At 30.0% G+C, this 21,264-nt stretch overlaps 1 protein-coding gene across 2 annotated transcripts in view; it reads left to right on the top strand.

Annotated features, from left to right (window-relative positions):
• Positions 1–21,264, top strand: part of LOC129965482 (rap guanine nucleotide exchange factor 4-like) — a 612,559-nt gene that overhangs the window by 504,587 nt on the left and 86,708 nt on the right. For both annotated transcript variants that reach the window (XM_056079391.1, XM_056079392.1), the window contains one exon: positions 13,619–13,765. In XM_056079391.1, coding sequence (XP_055935366.1) covers positions 13,619–13,765 — 147 coding nt within the window. The remainder of the gene's footprint in view (positions 1–13,618; positions 13,766–21,264) is intronic.

Genomic DNA, 21,264 nt, shown 5'->3' with positions numbered 1-21,264 from the left:
GAACAAATGAAAATTTGATCTGATTCTCCTGAAAATAAGATTTTCGATACTGATCGAAGCCAGCGATATGTTTTTATATAAAAACATTTATACTTTCTTTCTCACCAATGTTTGTATCTTCACTCGCAGATCTGGATATATCACATCATCCTGAAAAGAAAATGTTTGGTACGGATCGAAGTTAGCATCGCTGTATCGAAACATATATATTTGCCAGTTCACTTTTTGTTATTTGTGTTGCACAGATTTGGAAACTTCAGATACACTTAAAGAATCTATTTTCGGTCGTCCTTTTAAGAGACCCATCTTCCTTTAAAAACATCCCGATATGAACACTTTTTCTGCATATGATTACGACGATCGGAAATGCTATTTGTGGTATGACTCTGCCATGCATCCATATCCTGCAGTGAACCGGATGTGAATGCCTACTTTTGATATTACTTCCTCAACTTCCGATTCATGTGGTCAGTGTCTGCCCAACATTGTACCATTCTTATGGGGGCGAGAACCAGATTCTATTATTTTCGGCATTCATCATCAACCGCTTCCTTTTTATTTGTGAATAGTTTTTTGTCATTTCAATAGCAATTACAATGTGGGTGGACTATTTCCGCCGTTAAATGTACTCCGTTTCATTCAAATAATAATAAAAAAAAAGGGTTTAGGTCGGTGCACATGAATGATTTTATTCTCACGTCCTTCGCAGATTAGACCATCCTACACTGACAAAGTAACCTATTTTTATTATCGAATGCTTTTATTTTTGATCATTAAACAAGATGTATGGGTAATCAAATCCATTTTAGTTGCAAGTTGATTTAAAAGAAGCTTACTGATGTATAAATGACGACGCATTTTATCAATAAATAGCACAATAATATTCGTTTTAAAAGCACTGAAATATTGAAAATTTTCATAAATCATATTTAATATGCTTCATTTTTAATTCATTAATCCGATTGTCACCTGTTTGGATAACTCGATTTGATTTTGAGGATTTAATTGTTTCTCTGAAAGAATGCATGCAGTTAATGACATTATTAGGATAATATATGTGGCACTTGATCTTTGAACCAATAATTCGTTTGCATTTCCTATTTGGGATTCAATCTTGAGTAATGGCTTTAATCAAGCTTTGTTGACATTTTTTTCTGTCTTCTTTCTTTGAACTGTAAGGGTTCAAACTGTTAACATCTTAAAACCATTAGAATTTATGTGTGCCTGTTGTAAAGGGATCATTTTATTTATCGTAATCAGAATTTATTTATTTAATCTTTGCAATCATTCGATCGAATATAGTGTCAGGTACATCTTAACAGAAGTCAAAATTCGTAATAGAATGAATAGCGCAGAATATAAATCTGAAAAAAAGAATAAAATAATGTAAAAAAATTGGAATTAAATACGATTACATATGGCAGATTTAATCAGAAAAATTATTATTATTATTATTATTTTACTTTTTAACCGGTTTTATCTTTCCAAAACGGTGAAAAGTAGAAAGCTCATATTTACAATAGTATTAAAAACATCATAAAGAATATCGAGCAGAATAACATAGAGTAAAATTTAGAAATAGTTTAACAAATTATTGTACAAGCACGATCACGTATCGTGAGCATAAAATACATCCTATAGAAAAGAATCTTTGCGCCATTAAATGAGTCATTGAAACATCCGGAAATATGAAATGCATTTGCGAACTCAATAAGTGCTCATTGTTTTCAATAATTTTTTTTTGTTTAAATTGACGCTTTCAAGTTGGTAGTACATTAATTATTTACCTACAAGTAATTAAAAGTCAGAAAATCAGTATAATCTAGTTTCTTGTTTATACTACTTTATTTACTACTAATTAAGTATTCTGGATACATAAACTTCATGAATACAGTCAAAAAGTGTATAGTTGCTGTATTAGCCAATTTCTCCATATCATGTATTTGCATTCAGAGTTCCCCTGGATCTTTCCTATAGTAATTTGTAGCCGCAGAGCTAAACATTATCTAAGTCAGAGGTTTCAAACCTGCAGTACTCATATTCTCGGAGGTCGCCAAGGAACCAGTTATAAATATGTGAAAGTAAATTTGGTAATGGCGGAAAACACAAAATACAAGGCATTAAAATGGAAAAAAATTCATATATTTGTTTGTTCCTTAAGTTGGTTGTAAAATGAAAGCTATACAATTTTCATAGCATCTTTAAAATAGTAATAGGATTAAGAGATGAGTATTAAACAAAAAAAGATATTTGATTCGTTTCACGAACACAGAACGTATGGAAAAAATATTCTTGCATGTTTGTAACAAATATCTCAGTAAGGTTGTCGCTGTTCCAGGCATGAGGTTATATAAATGTCTTCACTTGAACTTAATTTTATAATTAAGTCCAGGTGAATTTTATAATTAAGTTAAGTTTTATAAAGCCATTTTTAATGCAATTCTTATGAGTAATTATTCGAGTTCATCTAAGGTAATCCAAAATAATTTCTGTGTTATTTTTATTTGTTAGAACACGGAGCCACAGTTATAAAAAGAAAGAATATAATGCATGTAAGTGTGAAGGTCTTTAAATTATCCATCAGTCCACTTTGATAACAAAATCATATGTTTTCTGATTAACAAGATTATCATGAAGATGAATTTTGTATGTGAAAATGTTACAACGATGAAAAAACTTTATTTAATGCATTTTTTATGTATCAAATAAAGTTGTGTGCTGTCCGGAAGGATCCTTTCTACCTATGAGTGGTGCATTTGTAGAGAAACTCTTCTGCTCAAGAATTGCAGTTGTAAGTTTTCAATGAAATATCTTTCGAACTCCGGTATGACGTCTCATAACGAATTCCCATTCATTCTGACTGCTAGCCCTCTGGCTAAGTCAATTCAGTAGTCAAAGTTAACCTAACCCTTAAAATTATTTATAAAAATATTCTTGCAAGGGATGTTTCGGATAGAGGAAAAGGCAACTGAAAAGTAATCAAGCTGTCCGAAAGGGAATAAAAGCTGAAAACCACCGATCTAACGCATCAGCATGAATGGGTTTTATAAATGCCTAACATTTCATGTCAATTAAATTAATTACAAAGGATAAATCAAACTTTTTCTTGAAAGGTGAAGCGAAGAACTCTTTCTCCATTAATTTTTATTCCAGCTTTGGTTGGATTTTCGAATCACATGTCTTTCCTGATATTCTGTGGCCTTTCAGACCTGATTGTTATTTTCACAGAGCTCTATCTCCTTCACTCACTAAGAATTCTGAACGCAAAAATGCTGTTACTGTAGCACTTTTGATCTGTGAAGTTCGTAAAACAGGTGTCATTTTGGATAACAGGAGTTACGGATAAGAAAACAAAAAAATGCGGAAATTATCTTTTGCGAGCTGTTGGTCGGAGATAGTTCGCATCTCACGACACGAGAATCAGAAGAATGACAACGCAGTCACGTTGAGGAGAAACCGGCGAGATAACCGCTAATTGGCATTTCACAGAGGCGATATTTATCAGCGTGGGAGGTATCATTCACAGTACTTTGGCAATTACTCGCATGCATTGTAAAGCCCTCTAAAGCTTTTATTTTTCTTAGATATAGGATGAATCTGCAGTAATTCCAAACAGAAGTGCATCCTCTATTCGGATTAATTTAGTTTAGTTATATTAAAGTTCCGTTTTTTAACGCAACACTAAGGCTATTTTGGGATGGACCTCGTAATTTTGAATCGCGGTCAGATGACGAGGACGACACCTGAACTTGCATCCCCTTCTCCAAGCTTCCACACCGCCCCTGCGGGAGGGCGTTTGTCCCCGATAGCATTTAGAGTACACTAGCCCCGTTTACACGACGAGTTTTCGGTGGAATTGGGTTTTGAGCCTGAAACCCTCCGATTCCGAAGCCGAGACCTTACCACCAGGTTACCGTGGCCTTCCTTTATTTGGAATAAGACTCATAATTCCATTAAGAAGGTACTTTAGAGCAGATGTAGTTAGAATTGGATGTCTTAAATGTAGTCTAGAATTGATATAAATTCTTGGGAATTCTTGGAGCGAAAGCTCAAATATTGTTTATGCGCAGCTAATCAATATAATTAGAATTATCCACAATATGGCATTTTTGACAGCGTAGATTGATTTTACTACAGACATTCTTGAATAAAATTAAATGTGAGGGGTCGTTAAGGAGTTCAGTAAAAAGTTCGAATTAGAGTAACAGTTATTTATTTACAGGTTACGTTACACACAGACAATTTACATACAAAATTTTATAATAATTTAAAGATATATATATAAGAACATGGATCGAATCATGGAGCAGATGCCATCGCTAGATCATAGTGCCATAGGACTTTAGAGGGTGCTGTCTCTGACGTCATTAGTCAGTTATGGTTAGTGTTACAAGAGCGACGACAAACTCAATACAAATTTTTTAAACATATATCAATCAAAACTATGTAAATACTGGAATACGGAAATATAATTTGATGAAATGTAACACAGTTGGGAACAAACACATATATATACTTTATTCTAAAATATGTAAAGAAAGATTTAGACTTAATCGATTGCTGAAGATATATTTTCTAAATGACGACTCCTCTTCTAAATGAAATACAAGTTTAAAAAGAACTTCCAAGGTTTAAAGTAGTATGAAAGGAAATTTATATATAAAAAAAATGTCAACTAAGAACAAACAAGCGAAACAGCAGGATAAAGGCATAAAATATGACTACAGCCAACTTTGATATTCCTGCTTAATGCTTATAATTTTAAATGATATACATTGCCTTATGAGAAGTTTATGAATTATTCATAAAATTTTTTAGTACTTCAGCGGAAAAGCTTTAAATTAAATTCAAAAATAACAAAGAGATAAGGTGGCTACTCATTGAATATGAACTGAAAGTCTGTTAGAATAAATAAAATTTCACTTCTTTTTTTCTGTCTAATTTTTTTTCCCTTTTAGCTTTAATAAATGGTAATTATTTGGATTTTTTCTCCTTATTGTTACGTTATAAGTATATGTCTATTCATTACTTATATGTATTTAAAAATATTTAACTAAAATATGACTTGCAAAAACTTCCGAACAAAGAAATTCGAAATTTTCATTTTCGTGGTTTTGTTATTCATAGAAATTATTAAGAAATGGATATTATTTTTACAGAATGATCATCTCAAAAGATGCGAATCCCTTAATCTATCAAGATTTTTCTCTTTGACCAAAAACTATATCTTCAACTTCCTAAATCTATAATGTAATCATCCAGCTGTCTCTAATCTTGGGTGGAGTTAAAATATCCTCGCCTTTTTTCCCTGCATCATTACGGGATGCGAAATTGTAGCTTTTGCGGCGGCATCTAGCAACTAAGACAGATGTTTTTAGTTAAAATGGATTGATTTATCGACGTGCAAATCAAGCTGAGCATGAATCAAAATTAGTTAGGGAACGTAAACTTCATATTTTATTTACATCTTTTTCTGCTAGATTGTAGCAAAGATGAATGAAATGAGGTCTAGAAATTCAGTTATTTTATTTTTATGTCGTTTATTTATGTTGCTTGATTATATTTCCAATTAAGTTGGATTATTATAAGTTGCTATCATTTTCTTTTAACATTATTTTTATTTCGTGTTTGTTATTACATTATTTTTCTGCTAGTGAATCGCTATTTGTTCACTGATTTTAATGATTCGTTTTGATTTAAGAGTTCGTGGACATTTTGGATAAAGAAGAGTTCTTTGCAAAGAAAGAAACCTTACAGTGTGTGTATGTATTTACATCTGAAGAATATTGCAAATAATATTTTTCTTGTAAAGAAATAATCATATCCGAGACGAGATAAAACAGCTGGTCAAGAAAGGCACATCTTTTAGTTAATTCACAAATCTTTATTTTGCATTTTTTTCGCTACCCAATTATTTTACGATGTATTCAACAGTAATACTTTTATGAAATTTTTTTTGAATTCATTGTTTAAAGGAGAACAGTTATGTGTTTAAAGAAAAAAAAAACAAGTATTTATTACATTTGCATTCCATAAAATGAATCTAACCTTCCTAAATCAAAAGATAATCTGATGAATATAGTGATTCATTATACCAGAAAAATTATTTTATTCTTACTAACTTATTAAAGGTAGCGCGGTGCATTGAACTTTAATCATTATTTAAATATATAGATATGTAAGAAGTAATCATTGTCTGAACATTGAAAGAAACGATTTTTTTATTTTAAACCATGCTCTATTTTAATAACATTTCCTATTATCACCTAAAGTGATTTTGTATGCATTATTGATCTTCGATGCTAAGAATGGAACGAGTAGAATATTTATAAATAATGAATTAGATCTGCAAAATATTGGCCCTTAAATCTATATTTAAGTAAATTAAATCTATATTTATTAAGTATTTTTTTTTCAAGTAAAGCTTTCGAATGAGCGATAATATATACAACGTAAAAATTTACAACGAAGCAAACTATTTACTTTTGTATTTCCTATATAAAGTTTTAGTCAACTCAATGCCGTAATCGTTGAATGTAACATAACACTATCAAATTTAATTATTTAAATCAATCTATCATTCCATACAATAGTTTAAATAGTCTTAGTAGTTAGGGTTATTGCATGGAAAAATTGTAGTGACAAAAACAAAAGGCTTATTATGTGTTGTAAGAGATTTTTGTCCATCTGACATTTGATTTGGCTGTAGCAATGCTTTTTTTTCGGGTACACTTTTTAAAATTTTCTTTGCATTAATCTTTGAACGATTAGATTATAAAAATCTGGAGTTTGTTATATCATTTTTTAGAATTGTCGAATTTATGGAAATAAATAACGAAATATTAAAATTTATATATATATTGCTTGATTTTTTTCCTTATGCTCATCCTGAATACCAGGTTATACTGTAGTGCATTATTTTTGCCTTTACTATTGTAAATATACCTACTTCAGTTATTATATGTCAATCCATCATTATTGATTAACTTTGAATATTTATAAAGCTGTTTGAACGAAACTCTTTACAACGCAGTTAGTCCTTGCAATTTTTATGCCTGTGAAGTAGGCTTGCGGGAAGTGCAATTGCTCGCCATTGGCTTGGCAACTGTCTTATGCCTTTCAAAAGGCCCGTGGTGGCCTGATGGTATGGTCTCGGCTTTGGTACCAGAGGGTTTCAAGTTCGATATCCAATTCCACCGAAAGTCAATCATGAAAGCAGATCTGGTTTATGCTAAATTCGACGGCGCCAAACTCACTTGCGTTGGTGCGGCGTGACGTGTAAGTATGGAGAGGGTGGTGCAAGTTCTGGTGTCGCCTTCGTCGTCTGACCGCTGCTCAAAATTGCTAGACCTGGCTAAAATTAGCCATGATATTACTTTAAAATGAGGCGTTATTATAACTAAGCTAAGATAATTCGTTTATCGAATCTTGTGCTTAATGCATCTTTCTTTTAATAATATAAATCGATCCCTTCAATTGCATGTTCGCCTTAAGTTGTGTCATTAATTGTATTTAATTGATCCTTGTAGCACATGCGAGGGGAAATCAACTGAATTGTGTTTAAATTTGCGGGGCGATCCCTTTTAATGAATATTTACAAAAAATATAATACTTAAACAATTTCGTTAAGTACAATTAACGAAAAAAAAAGTTTGGTTGTTTTATGTTGATTGCATGGCATTCTCAAATTACAAGGTTATTTATCTCCTTTTGTACTAAAATCATACCAAGCTAATATATATATATATATAAAAGACGCCATTCACGCATTCAATGTAGGATAATAAAAGAAAAAAAATAATGTTGTATGAGTAATACAAAAGTTCGCTCTTGTATTTAAAAACCGTTATTTTATGACATGCTATAGGAAGAAAGACAGAATTTTCCGCCATATTATACATAAGCCGTATCATTAGAAAAATTCGATGTATTTACTTTTCTCCTTCCCCATGTTCGCATGCCTCCTCCCCTATCTTTTTTTTCTGCCTCTCTTATGATTCCGTGATTTATCAAAATCTCAAATCAATTTTTCATGATCTTTATGAAAAGTGCGCGCACAGCTTATTTTATAAATAATAATAAATTTACTGTTTTTGTATTCCGTCTATTGAACTTCACTTCTTCGATAACTAAGCGGCTATCACTAAGCGCGCTCGCGATTCTATTTGAACAAAAAACAGGTGTTCGTGGCTGAATCATAGAGGTTATTCTTATTCGCTTTGTTTATACACTAAAATTACAATAATATTATTATCTTTGATTTTTAAGAAAGTATAGCCATTTTTCGTTGAAAATTCAAATGACTGGATTTTCTTATTAGACTTTTAATTAAAATATACTTAATTGGAAGTTATTTGTTTTTAATAAGTGATTTAACCAATAGATGGCAGCATGATGTTTATTTGTTTCGTAATTTTCCTCCCCGATTTTTAGGATAATCCTGACTGTGTTATTTGGGATGGTGAATAAAATTATTTTGTTATTGCTCAGAAAAATAATTAAACTTTTAGTTTCTACATTATATTTAAAATTTTTATGACATTTCTATAAATGGAGCATAAAAGAAATAAAATACAATTTGTTTTCGTATAATATTCTTTCATCAAAACGCAGTTACATATTCATCTTATTAAATAATTAATAACAATCTAGTAGCCAATGATTATCATTTAAATTTTTATTCGTTATTGCAAAACTGAATCCAAGTGCATATTCAATTCACGATTAATGAATTCGAAGCAACCTCAATCCTTTGTAGAACACATTATTTACAACGCAATAATTGATATGGAAAAACATGTACTATATAAATATTTTTTGCAATATTTTGTGAAATTATCTAGATACCAATATATTTATTTTCGAATTATCTTTCCATTATGTTTTTGTCTTTAATTATTATTCTAAACTTTCAGTTTCATTGGACAAATTTTATAAACATCTAGTTATTTTGAAATATTTTCATTAATAAACGGAATAAAAAGTAGTATTAATGTTTTTGTATCTTTTTGATTATTTCATTTATTTATTCGGAATTTTTATGTGTTACAAATGAAATCCTAAAAAAATATAGTTTCTAAGAAACATACACTTTTTTAACATGTATTATGAAATATTTTAAATTTGCGATCTTAATTGAAATATAAATGATATTTTAATTCTAAATTAATTGATACCAATATATGACATCATGATGACGAAGTACATTTTTAAAATTAATACATAAACTCCTTATTAAATAGTTCTGCTTCAAGAAACAATTAAAAAAAATGAAACGGCAACTACTCAAATATGTATTCTATTGTTTTATTGGATTTTTACTATTTCACATGATATATTACGTACAAAACATATAATCACCTTAATCCCAAATTAAGTGCTTACCAAAATTCGATTCAACTCGTGATTAAATTTGGAATTTGAATGTCCAGATGTCTTTTTTTAAACCATTTTATTGAAAAATCGGGTTTTTCCGATGTAGGTTTAATTACTGTCATTATAAGCTGACGGAGTATACAAGATGGGTAAATGAAGCAAAGATAAGAACAGGTGTTCGTGCAGCTGTGCAGCTAGAATTTCAAGGCTGAAAACGAATGAGTGGGTTCATCGCAAGAATAAACAAAATTTATTAACTGTTATGACATCCACACATTAACTTATTTTATGCTTTAACTTGGTGCTCTCGTATCCTTCATATGAAAACTATAACAGGGAACTTAAAGAAGATTTTTTTAAAAAATTATTTAGTATATAAACCATGAAATAAAAAATTATTCATATTCTTCAAAGATTCGTTCTCTTCGCTTCAAAGAAATTCCTTTCCCCTATTTACTATCTAGTATACAAATCATCCATAGAAAAAACATTCATATTGTTCAAAAATTCGTTCTTTTCCAATATATTCATTTCCCGTATTTACTATCTAGTGTATAAATCATCCGTAGAAAAAGTATTCATATTGTTCAAAATTCGTTCTCTTCGCTTCAAATATATTCCCTTCTCCCTTATAAAAATTGTGGAGAAGTTGACGAAATTCGGCATGTGATTCAAACACATAAACTGTAAAAACTTATAATTTAAATCAAACCTATAAGCGAAAAGATATATTTTGCCTCAGCTCAAATAAGAATAAAAAGACTAATTTTCTTAATTTTTTTGAAATTAGGATTTTTTAAGTCTGGAGCATAAAAAAAATTGAATTTTTTAGAAATTAGCATTTTATTATTTTATTTTTTCTATTAAATTCTTATGCGTCTTTGAAACTTATACACATCGCTAGTATGTAGGATAAAGTATCTTTGTGCAGTTATTAACATAAATATTTTATTGGCTTCGTTTATATGCTCTCAATGTTTGCTGAAATGCTAATCTTATATCTGCTTCATTTTTAATTTTTACATATTTTAAAGAACACATTTTTTTAATTTTAACATTTTTAAATATTTTTTTAAATCTTACTCAGTGGTCAAAAGAAGAGTATAGTGTTGTACTTATGACCGAGAATGTTGTACTTTTGACTTGAACTTAATAAAAAAAATTATAAATGAGAAAATGAATTTATATCAGATAAAAATAATAAGATAGTAATCTTTGATTATCAAATTTTCATAACTAAAAACAAGTTATTTACACGAGCTCATATTTTTAAAAATATTCATTCCTATTAAAATATATCCATTCTGCTACTATTTAATGAATGTGTGAAATATTCATTGAGATTTAGCAATCGCTATTTTGTGAATTCATTTATCTTAAACTTTCTTTTTTATGTTAAAGAAGCAGAATTCCTTTTGAATCCACCCCTTGATATTTCAGTTTTGGAGCTATCATTTGATTTCACTGCCTGTAAGACTAGATTTTCAGGAATGTGTGCGATAATATTTGTTTCAACTTTTGGTCTATTTTTATTTGTTCCTATTCTGCACTGAGGCTTAAGGAAAGATCTCGCATTAAATGGATATAAATGAAAAAATCAATAGTATATTTAGAATGACAAAAGTTTGAGTCAGAATCTGTGTTGACGAATTGACAATGCCTGAATCATGCATGAAAAAAAGGATAAATCATTTAACAAAAAGTAGAAACTCGTCGTCGTTAGAAAAAATATTTTTATTAAAGGAAAAAAAACTATAACTCATAAAATTTAACCTTTCCATGATATAATTTGAAATAAGATTTAGGAAGCCAATTTAGCCACATAATATAGGGTAACAATTTATGCCTATTACTTAGTTTTGAAATCTATTCATCCATCGTTCCTCCCACTGGTGTAGTGTGAAAGTTTGAAGATGAGGATACCTGCTCAGGTGCCGTCCTCGTCGTGTGACCGAGATTCAAAATGACGAGGTCCGTCTTAAGATAGCCCTAGTGTTGCTTTAACGTTACGTTAATATAACTAAACTAAATTAAAACCATTTATTCATTTCCTGGTTGTAATAAGTTTTGAATGAGCCAAATGCATTCCAACGCCAATGCCAAATGAATGTCTAACGGATGCATTCGAGATTGTTTTGAGATAGTTGTGATTATCACACAATTTTTTTGTTTTCGTTTTGATATTTTTATAACAAGAATAGTTGCATGAGTTTCGTGGTTGTCTAAAAGAAAGCAGTGCGGGTGTTTCAGGCCCTTGTCGGATCTGATCGATAAAGTTTTTTGATCATTGAAGTAAAGTTGTCTTGTAAAATTATCTGGAAATCTCAAAGTAATCTATAAGTCGAAAAGCTATCGCGTAAGAGAAGAATCATTGACAAAAAGTAATCTAAAGATTAAAGGAATGAACCTATTTCGCAATATCGTTTATCAAATGATAGGTTGAAGTGTGTTGATAATTCAGAAATTTTTTTCATTAATCTAGCTTTCAAGAGTTCAATTACAGAGAAATTAAAAGAAAAATTTGCTTGAGATTTTAAAATATCTTTCTCTTTACATCATTATTTAATGCTGGAATGGAGATCTTTTGCGATAATCCATATGACCAAAACTTAAATAAAGATGGATGACACACTTGACCATCTTCCTTATAAACTGAGAAAATGTTCTTGGATCTTTAAATAAGAAATATTTAGAATGGAATAAGAAAAATTTTGTTGGGCAACTGATACACTTTCATGTTTAAACCTCTATAACTCATTGCAATAGAAAATTCAAAGTTAGTTTAAGATAAGAGTTTTAAATTATCTTTATTATGCATATGCTAATAACATTTCTTAATTGTTTTTAAAAAATGCTAAGAAGGAAAATGTCTCATTTGTAATACTGGTTTTTTAGTAGTGAAATCAAATAAATATTTTTCTTCATCAAAGTATCCATTTCTTTAAAATAGCAGCAAGTTAAATTAAGTAATGGATGGTTAATCTTTGTAATAAAATAAAAACCTTAAAATTGTGTTACCTGTTGTCACGTAGGCAGAAGTAGAACCCTCACAACCCTCTCCCCTAATAATATATCTGCGTTTGTGATGATATTATTACTAGTATATGTAAGCTGTTGCTTCATTGTTTTATATGATTTTCCGTTATTGCTCATGGGTGTCAGGTCATTCGAAAAGCATCCCTTGAAATTATAAAATTGAAAGATGGTATAATCAGCATTCGCTACGGTCTGCCGTTTCACTTTTAAAAGCTGTCCCATCCAGGGGTCATTGGTTGCGTTTTCTGTTTCAAGTTGTAATATAAAAGTGCTATGCATATGCCCTGACTTAGTTAAAGTTTACCCGAGACCTTTGCCTGCACTTCGATCATAACAATTGCAACAAATATTGAGAAGAATGTTTTAACAATGAAAATGATTTTTAATTTTTTCTATTACTCGTATGCAATTTATTCAACAAGAGACGCATTCGATTCGTGATGTTTAGATAAAAATATTGAGGGATTTTCTTGCATATATATATATATATATATATATATATATATATATATATATATATATATATATATATATATATATATATATATATATATATATATATATATATATATATATATATATATATATATATATATATATATATATATATATATATATCTTTTTGAAATATGGGGTTCCTATAAAGTATGTGTGTTATATCTTCTTATTGTTGATTGAAGATTTAAATTCATGAATTATAAAAGCTGAAAAAATATCCTAATATAATTTTCACTTTAAAATATCAAATGATCAGTGCTTTATAATAAGGTAAGCATGAAAAATGGTAATGCTTTAGGAAATTTATGAAAGCGTTATAAGAGGTCGTTAATGTGAACGTCACAACAACTCATTTCGCGTATGCCGAAAATGGCAAGGAGGGCATATATTATTGAAATTCAAACACAAAAAATTCGAATAATTTAATATAAAAAGAGGAAACATTGTTCATTCAACAATTCTAAAAATACTTAAAAAGTAATTAAATACAAGAACAATAAGACTTTTTATCCACGTAAACAAAGTTTATTTCATAAAAATAAACCAAATTCATTATTTAAAGTGTCAAAAGAAGTTTTATGTTAAGGATGAGTGAACATCTTAAAATGTTAGATATGTGCAAACACACACATGCATACTTTTCTCAGCCTCTGCTATTTTTTAACCTCGATCCTGCCTTTGATTTACAACTTATTTTTGTCTTTTTCAGGATACTGTAACCTTATGCACTCTGGGAATCGGAACAGCTTTTGGTGAGTCCATATTGGACAACAGTCCGCACAGTGCCACAGTTGTCACAAACGAGCATTGTGAACTGCTTCGGATTGAGCAGAAGGATTTCAGAACAATATGGGAGGTAGGGCCTTTGCTCTATTTGAACCAAGCTGAAATGAATTGATTACTGATATGTTTTACTTTTAACTGTAGATAGCAGAATAAAAAAAATGAATTATTAAAATAGTAAAGTTGCTATGAAAAATAATAACATTTGAAGTATTAATAATACATTGAATACATATTAGTATGTAAATAAAAAAAACGTTGTTTTCACACTTTTTTTATAAGTCAATTCTTTTCAAAACAGTAATTTGTTCTCATGATGTTAAACTTTTATTTTCGGATATAGTTTCTAATTTTTTTTTCTTTTCTCGTAAGAATGAAATATGACTTTGCACGAAAATTTATCGTCATTTAGATCTGTTTCTGCGAAAGATGCTTCTAATTTATTTGATTCGACGATATTTTTAAAGAAGAAGACGGTGGAAAAAAATTTGACTGCTTTAAAATGAGCTTTTGCGACTTTTTTGGCTTACTGGTTAATTTTAATATATCTAATGATATTTAATTTAAATGCAATTGAATATGCTTCACTCAGATACAGCCCTAGATTTGAATTGTTCTGCCTATGTTTTCCGATGCTATAGATGTGCGGTGAGGGAATCCTTTTCTTTACCTCCTTCGAGATAGTGAGGGTAACAAAACAGAATTTCGCTCATTTATATTTCTACACTCATGTCCAAAATTAAGGTCACAAAAATGTTTTTCAAAGTAATTTTAAATAACTACCAGTAAAATTTAAAAAAATTATATTTTGTATATTGTGAAGGACCGGTAACATGATATTAACCTTTGTTGTGGGAAAAAAAGGTTTTTTAGCATTAGTTTTTGAGGAACTACTGAAATTAGACCGTTTAGGCATCTGGGATTTTTGTCTGCAATTTTGTGAATATTACATTAAAACAAAACATTTAACCTGTTTCCAGTGAGAATGAGTTCTCATAATCGTTTACACGATTCCTTGAGATGGAGAACCGATGGCCGGCTTGAAGCAGGGCAGTCTCAGGCGGAGGTGCCTCGATGGTTATAAGTGACACCGAAAGTGGTATTCAGGTTGTGGAATCAATTCCAAACAAGTGGTACTGTGACCAGGAAGGCTAGCCAAGGCTTTCACAGAGCAACGACGCCTGCATAGGATAGCTATTTGGCATTAAGCGCACGACGGCATAGGCTGACAACGGCTCCTCAACTTGCTCGTGACCTTGCTGCTGCGTCTGGAATAAGAATTTCCAGACAAACAGTATACAGACGTCTAGCAGAGAGTGCACTTTATGCCCTTTCTTCTAGACGTCTGACCAGTTGAGTGCGTCCCTTTGACTGCATCCAACAGAAAAGCCCGGTTGTTCTGAAGCCGAACACATCAGTCTTGGGCACAGCAAGAATGGGGGCGTGCTCTTTTCAGTGATGAGTCAAGATTTACCACACAGAGTGACACTCGTCGAATCTTCATCTGGAAAGAGCTCGGAGCTCGGAATCATCCCTCCTACGTAAAAGAAATCGACAGATTTGATGGCAGATAAATCCTTGTCTGGGATGGTATAATCTTGGGCAGTTATACATCACTGCACGTCTTCCATGCGGGTACTGTCAATGCACATCGCTATAAGGATGAGATCCTTGAAGCCTATGTGATGTTGTTCCGGGGTGCTTTTGGCCCTGACTTCATGTTTATGGACGATAACGCGCGTCCACACATAGCCCAGATCATTGATTATTTTCTTGAGGAAGAGGATATTCGACGTATGGACTTGTAATCGAGGTCTCCGGATCCCAATCCTATTGAATATGTTTGGGATGGTCTTGGAAGAGTCATTGCACTCCTAATACCCTCCAAGAGTTAAAAGCCGCGCTTTTTGAAGAATGGGCTTTGTTGCCCCGTGCATTTTTTGACACCCTCATAAACAAAATGAAAGCTCGTTGTGAAGCCTGTATAGCAATGCACGGTGGTCATACTCCATATTAGACAGGCTTTCCCCGAGATAAATGCTTTATCTCTGATTCATAATGTAACACTTTTTGATATAACCTGTTTTTTAATTCACAATTAAACTCTTTTCCATGTTCTTATGTGTCTATGTTCTTTCTTCCATTGTAGTGTACCTCTCTGCCAAATTTCGTGGCAAAACAGTGAATAGTTTTTCATTTTTTGCAGATTTTATGTTTGTGACCTTAATTTTGGACATGAGTGTAGATTTAACCTGCTTGCTTTAGTGAGCAACTACTGTTTTCAATTGGAAGAATAACAGAAAAGTCACAGACGATATGTTAAAACTTTCTCATAAATTTAGTTTAAATACGCACTAGTTTATAGAGCGCTATTATTTTGAATTCTGTGATAAACAAAATGATCATAGATATTTCGTAAATATCTATAACAAATTATATAAAACTAGAAACAGTTCAATCATTTTACTCATACACAAATGGCAACGAAATTTGTAATTGCTTTTGCTTTATTATATATACATTCTACTAACTGAACTCTAACCTTTTTTTTGCATGAACAAATAAAGTTCGTATGCTCAAAATTTAACTACATTTAACAAATAAAATTTATGTTTAAACATTATCTTTTTAATTTAATTAAACTTTAACAGAATAGAAATAGCCTGTTAAAATATCAACAAAATTACTTATAAATTTCCAAAAAAATATTTTTTGGTGATTTTTTTTTCTTTTTTTTTAAATTTAAATTCTATTATGCATGAAAATTTTGTCATAGTGTTACATAATATTTAGATTTAAAAAAAAAATGTTACATCGTATTTTTGTTGTAGAAATAATTAAGAATAAATGTATTTTTACTTATTTTTTATTATTTTATGAATAAATGGGCAATTGATTACTGTTGGAATAATAGGAATTAATGCATTTTAATCACATAAACATGGATGGTTCATTTATTACGAGCTTGTAGTTTTGCTAACTACCTACAGATGGCAGCACGACGGAAAGCTACATATCTTGATTAAATTAAAAAATAAAACTTCCTTCAATAAATGGAAGAGAGAGATTACATCCGTAATCTGAATCTTTAAGAACACCAGACTTAAAGAATATTTTTAAATCACTTCTTGTGGGCAATTAATTTTAACTTTTGTTTAACAGATGTATTTTAATAATTGTAATAATAACATCTAGAGAATAATGCTGTAAATGTATTTAATAATTCTTTGAGAATTTTACTGACTTTTACTTTACTGATTAATGAAATACACACACGCACACACACACACACACACACACACACACACACACACACACACACACACACACACACACACACACACACACACACACACACATATATATATATATATATATATATGGAAACTGAATTAAATGATATGTAAAATGTTTCTTTTAATAATGAATAGAATTTTATAGACATTGAAGAAAATTAATTAAAATGCTAAATTAACGATTAACTCGATTTACTGATTGAAAATGCATAATATTACAATTGCCTTTAAATTATATATGTACGTACACATTGTAAAACTAGTGCTTTTGGGAAAGCGTTTTTCTGTAAGAAAAAAAATTAATGAAGGAAAGAATCGTTATTGAAATGATATTTCCTATATAATTCAGTCCTTTTTTAATCATACAATTACAGTAACTTTATTTTGGGGAGGGGGGATTTGATTTGAATGAAATAAAATACAGAAATAATCTGTTCCACTATATTTTTAGATATATATACTGAACCTATTAACAATGGAGCTTCTGGCAGTACAACGTGAAGGCATTCTAACCTTCCATAAATTGTGGAGCAATGCTTTTCGCCAAAACTTAAATTTTCTAAATAATTCATTAATAAAAATATCAATATTTTAGACCTGATTTTAACTAATAAAAATTAATAAATTACTAATTTTTAATTAATTTCAATTAGAACTAAAAATTTACGATCCTTTTTTCTTGCATTACTTCACTTGCTTAGAAAGGTTTACTCAACAGAAATCGTATGAAAAAACTATAGGACGAAAATAAATACACAAGTAGAGATATTACTTTCGCATTTTTTTTTATGAATGTTAAATAAATAATAGTAATGGTAAAATACTTTTTATCAGTTTTTATCTGGTAATCTTTATCCTTCATTTTTAAAAAATTTATATTACAATTTCAAGTTCGAAAAAAATGCAGCAAAAAGACTTAAAACCTCATTTTTACCTTGTATGGAGGAAATACCTAATCTAAATTCAGAATCAAGTGATTACTTTTAAATATTTTTTTCATATTTTTATTTTGTACTAACCAAAAATACTCAGCGTTGCTCAACATAAAATTTTCAGATTTTTTTTTTATTTAAAAAAACAAACATAAGGTTTTATTTTTATGAAAACCTTGTACATGCCAGAATATTCGTGAGCAAAATTTAAATTATGCATTCTATGCGAAAATGTAAGAATTTATTTAATATTAGTGCACGAAAGAATTCCAACGCATCCATAAATAACTTATTTAAAAGGCGCCATTTTACTAATCAGCGATTTAAAAAAAGGGAGAAACAACTTATTTCATTCACCGTAAAAACTTAAATTGCTATTAATTCCTCAGGACGAGATCTACTAACGAGGATGAATTATAAATTGATTTGAAAAATAAAGGAAATGCTTGAATATTTAAATAAAAACAATGAAATAATCATAACTGGGAAAAAAATTCACATATTAAGTTTAAATCTTTATAGTGCTGTTTGTTCTTCTGAAATATTTGTAAATAACAGCGAAAGAAAAATCTTTTTTTAGCTAATAATAAGCTAAGAGTTACTTAATATACGGTTTCCACAAGATTCTCTCTTTTGGGGCAGAATTCTCTTGAAATAGAATTCATTTTGATAGATCTAGAATTCGAAATTGGGCACGTTTACATAAAAACGCCTACTCGTTAGAACTATTGAAAAATCCCAGTTCCCATAATGAAGAAACTTCGAAGTAGTAGTTAATTAACTGGATCAGTTAGTTTATTGGCTGGAATAAATCTGTCCCTCGAGTTATTTCCATCAACAACAATTCTGCGAGCATGCGATAATAAATACCAAAGTTACAGAAGTGTTTCAATATTTTTGTTGACGATTGTGCACAAAATCTTTCTGTCTTCTGGAATTTTATTTTTATAAATGGTCTTCAGAAATTTTTCGGCGGACAGGCAATGATGCAAGTTTCTGATTCAATCAGAATCTTGCACCATCACACCAGAATTACATTCATTGAAATATACCTTTCCTTTTTATCTACAGATGGAATTTTTTTAAACCAATAAAAACACATCCAAGAAATATTTAAAATTAAAACAGAAATATCAAAATAATAAAGATAGGAATTATTCAAGATCTAACCATTCCATAGTAGCGGAGTATTTATCAGTTACCTTGTTTCAAAATTATCTGGATTTATTCAATTATTAATTCAATTTTTTAAAAAAGCTTAAAGGAAAATTATATCGAAATGAAAGTAGTTGGGGAAATATGATGCTAAAATGAAATGAGTATCTCTGAAAAGGTAATATTTGGGATTTTAAGATGGTATAAAATATTTCCTGTGGGATAGTTTGCTCCGAAGTTACTATGAGAAGAATCAAGATGTGCTCATTTCCAATTAATTACATATTTAATTAACCTTTTGAAAAGTTGAGAGCATTATTTTTCTTTTCTGAAATAATGTGCAATGATTGAAGGAATTTAGCCTAGATGTGTAGACTAGAATGTGAGGTGCACATACAATAATATACATGCATAAATGATTTTTTTTATTTATATAAAGATTGGATATAAAAGATTAATACATATCGTTTTGTTGATATATAAATTTTTCGCAAGTAAGGTGGTTAACAAATTCATAAGAAATCGATATAAATATTGTTTCTTCTTAAGATATAAATTATGTTCCTTTATAATTCTTCATTAATAAATTTTATTGGTTAATAAAAGGCTGAAAATAAATCATATCTGAGTTTATTTATTCTTTTCTAAACTTTTGTGAGTTACACTACAATATCATCCATTAAATTCAAAAGTTATTATCAACCGTTACTTATTTTTTACTAAAAAGTTGTTTAAAAATTTTAATTTTACATTAAAATTTAATAATCTATAAATCAAATGATTTACGCATACTTGGCTTTCACTTCTGTCGATCATTCCGGCGGATGATGAATTATTTCCGGAAGTTCATTTTAGGATCCAGTGGCGCAATATTAGCACAACTACCTTATGAATCGAATTACAGCTTAATTTAGATTTCCTACCAGTACGACGAAGAGTTGGTTTCCAATCTATAATTGGTGAATTCATCGAACTCAGTTTCTTTCCCTTCCTTTCTTCATTCCCTTTACAATGATGGGTCGTTTTTTTATACTGTTAAGTTTAAAGCACTCACAGGTTTAATAAAATGGGAGCTGGCCGTTAGTAACCTTCGTCTGATTTTTATCAATGTATTTTCGGCATTTGATTAGCAAACTTGATATCAGTTTATATTTAAATCTGCTTTGGAGATCCTACTTAATTGAAAATGTTTAATCTATAATATGAGGAAAATTTATAGTCCTGTACATTAAAAGCCTAGATTTATGTAAAATGCGACTAAATTGTTGACAAAATGAACCCAGAAATTAGTAAAAGTTTGAGATGAAACTGTTAATATATTTAAGTCGCCTTTTAAAGAAACTTGATGACACGACGAAAAAATAAGGTTATGCCACAAGTGCCAACGACACTTGCAAATCTATTGATAGACTGGAGATGAAAAATAATAGGATGGCTCAATCATATGACATATCCTAGCTGCGCCACTTGATTGTGTTCCTCTCAATTTTCTTGTATGCTCATACAATGCGATTTCTTTTATTTAAAGCTTTGTATAATAGGGGAAAAAAGTAGGATGTATTATTACTTTTTAGTGATTTGGCTTTCATCAAAACGTTTATAATCATTTTGATGCAAAATGACAGAAAATCTATGGTAATCAAATTTAGAAGGCAAATATCTTGCATCAGAATATATATAGCCTTCATTTTTATATGAAGGTAAAATATATCTTGTGTACATATATGAAATACACAAAATGATGTAATAGTCAAAACAGATTTTGATGAATCTTTGCGTTTCAAACTTCTCTGAAATGAAAAGTATCGAAAGTAGTATCCATAATTTGAGAAACATATTTTTAAAATTATATCTGTCTGTCTGAGGATACGATCATTCAAAAACGTTTTGTATTTGGCAAATAAAATATGGTATATGGATTTTATATCAAATTCATAAATTTTTATCAAATTTGGACAAAATGCACACACGGAAATCTGTCTTTCTGACTATAGTACAGTGCAATTCTGACTACAGTACAATTACTGCACAGTGCAAACATCTAGACAGATAAAATTCGAAGCACAGGTTTTGCATCTAAATCATAGGCTCTCATAGAATTTTGAACCAAATCTGAAAAGAAAGTGGGCATCTCTTGACCTGTACTTTCACATACACAATATACGCGATAAATGAAAAACCCAAGATTT

The sequence above is a fragment of the Argiope bruennichi genome, chromosome 4 (assembly GCF_947563725.1).
Source record: "Argiope bruennichi chromosome 4, qqArgBrue1.1, whole genome shotgun sequence".
In the NCBI taxonomy this organism is placed as follows: domain Eukaryota; kingdom Metazoa; phylum Arthropoda; class Arachnida; order Araneae; family Araneidae; genus Argiope; species Argiope bruennichi.
This window is presented reverse-complemented; position numbering and strand designations above follow the sequence as displayed.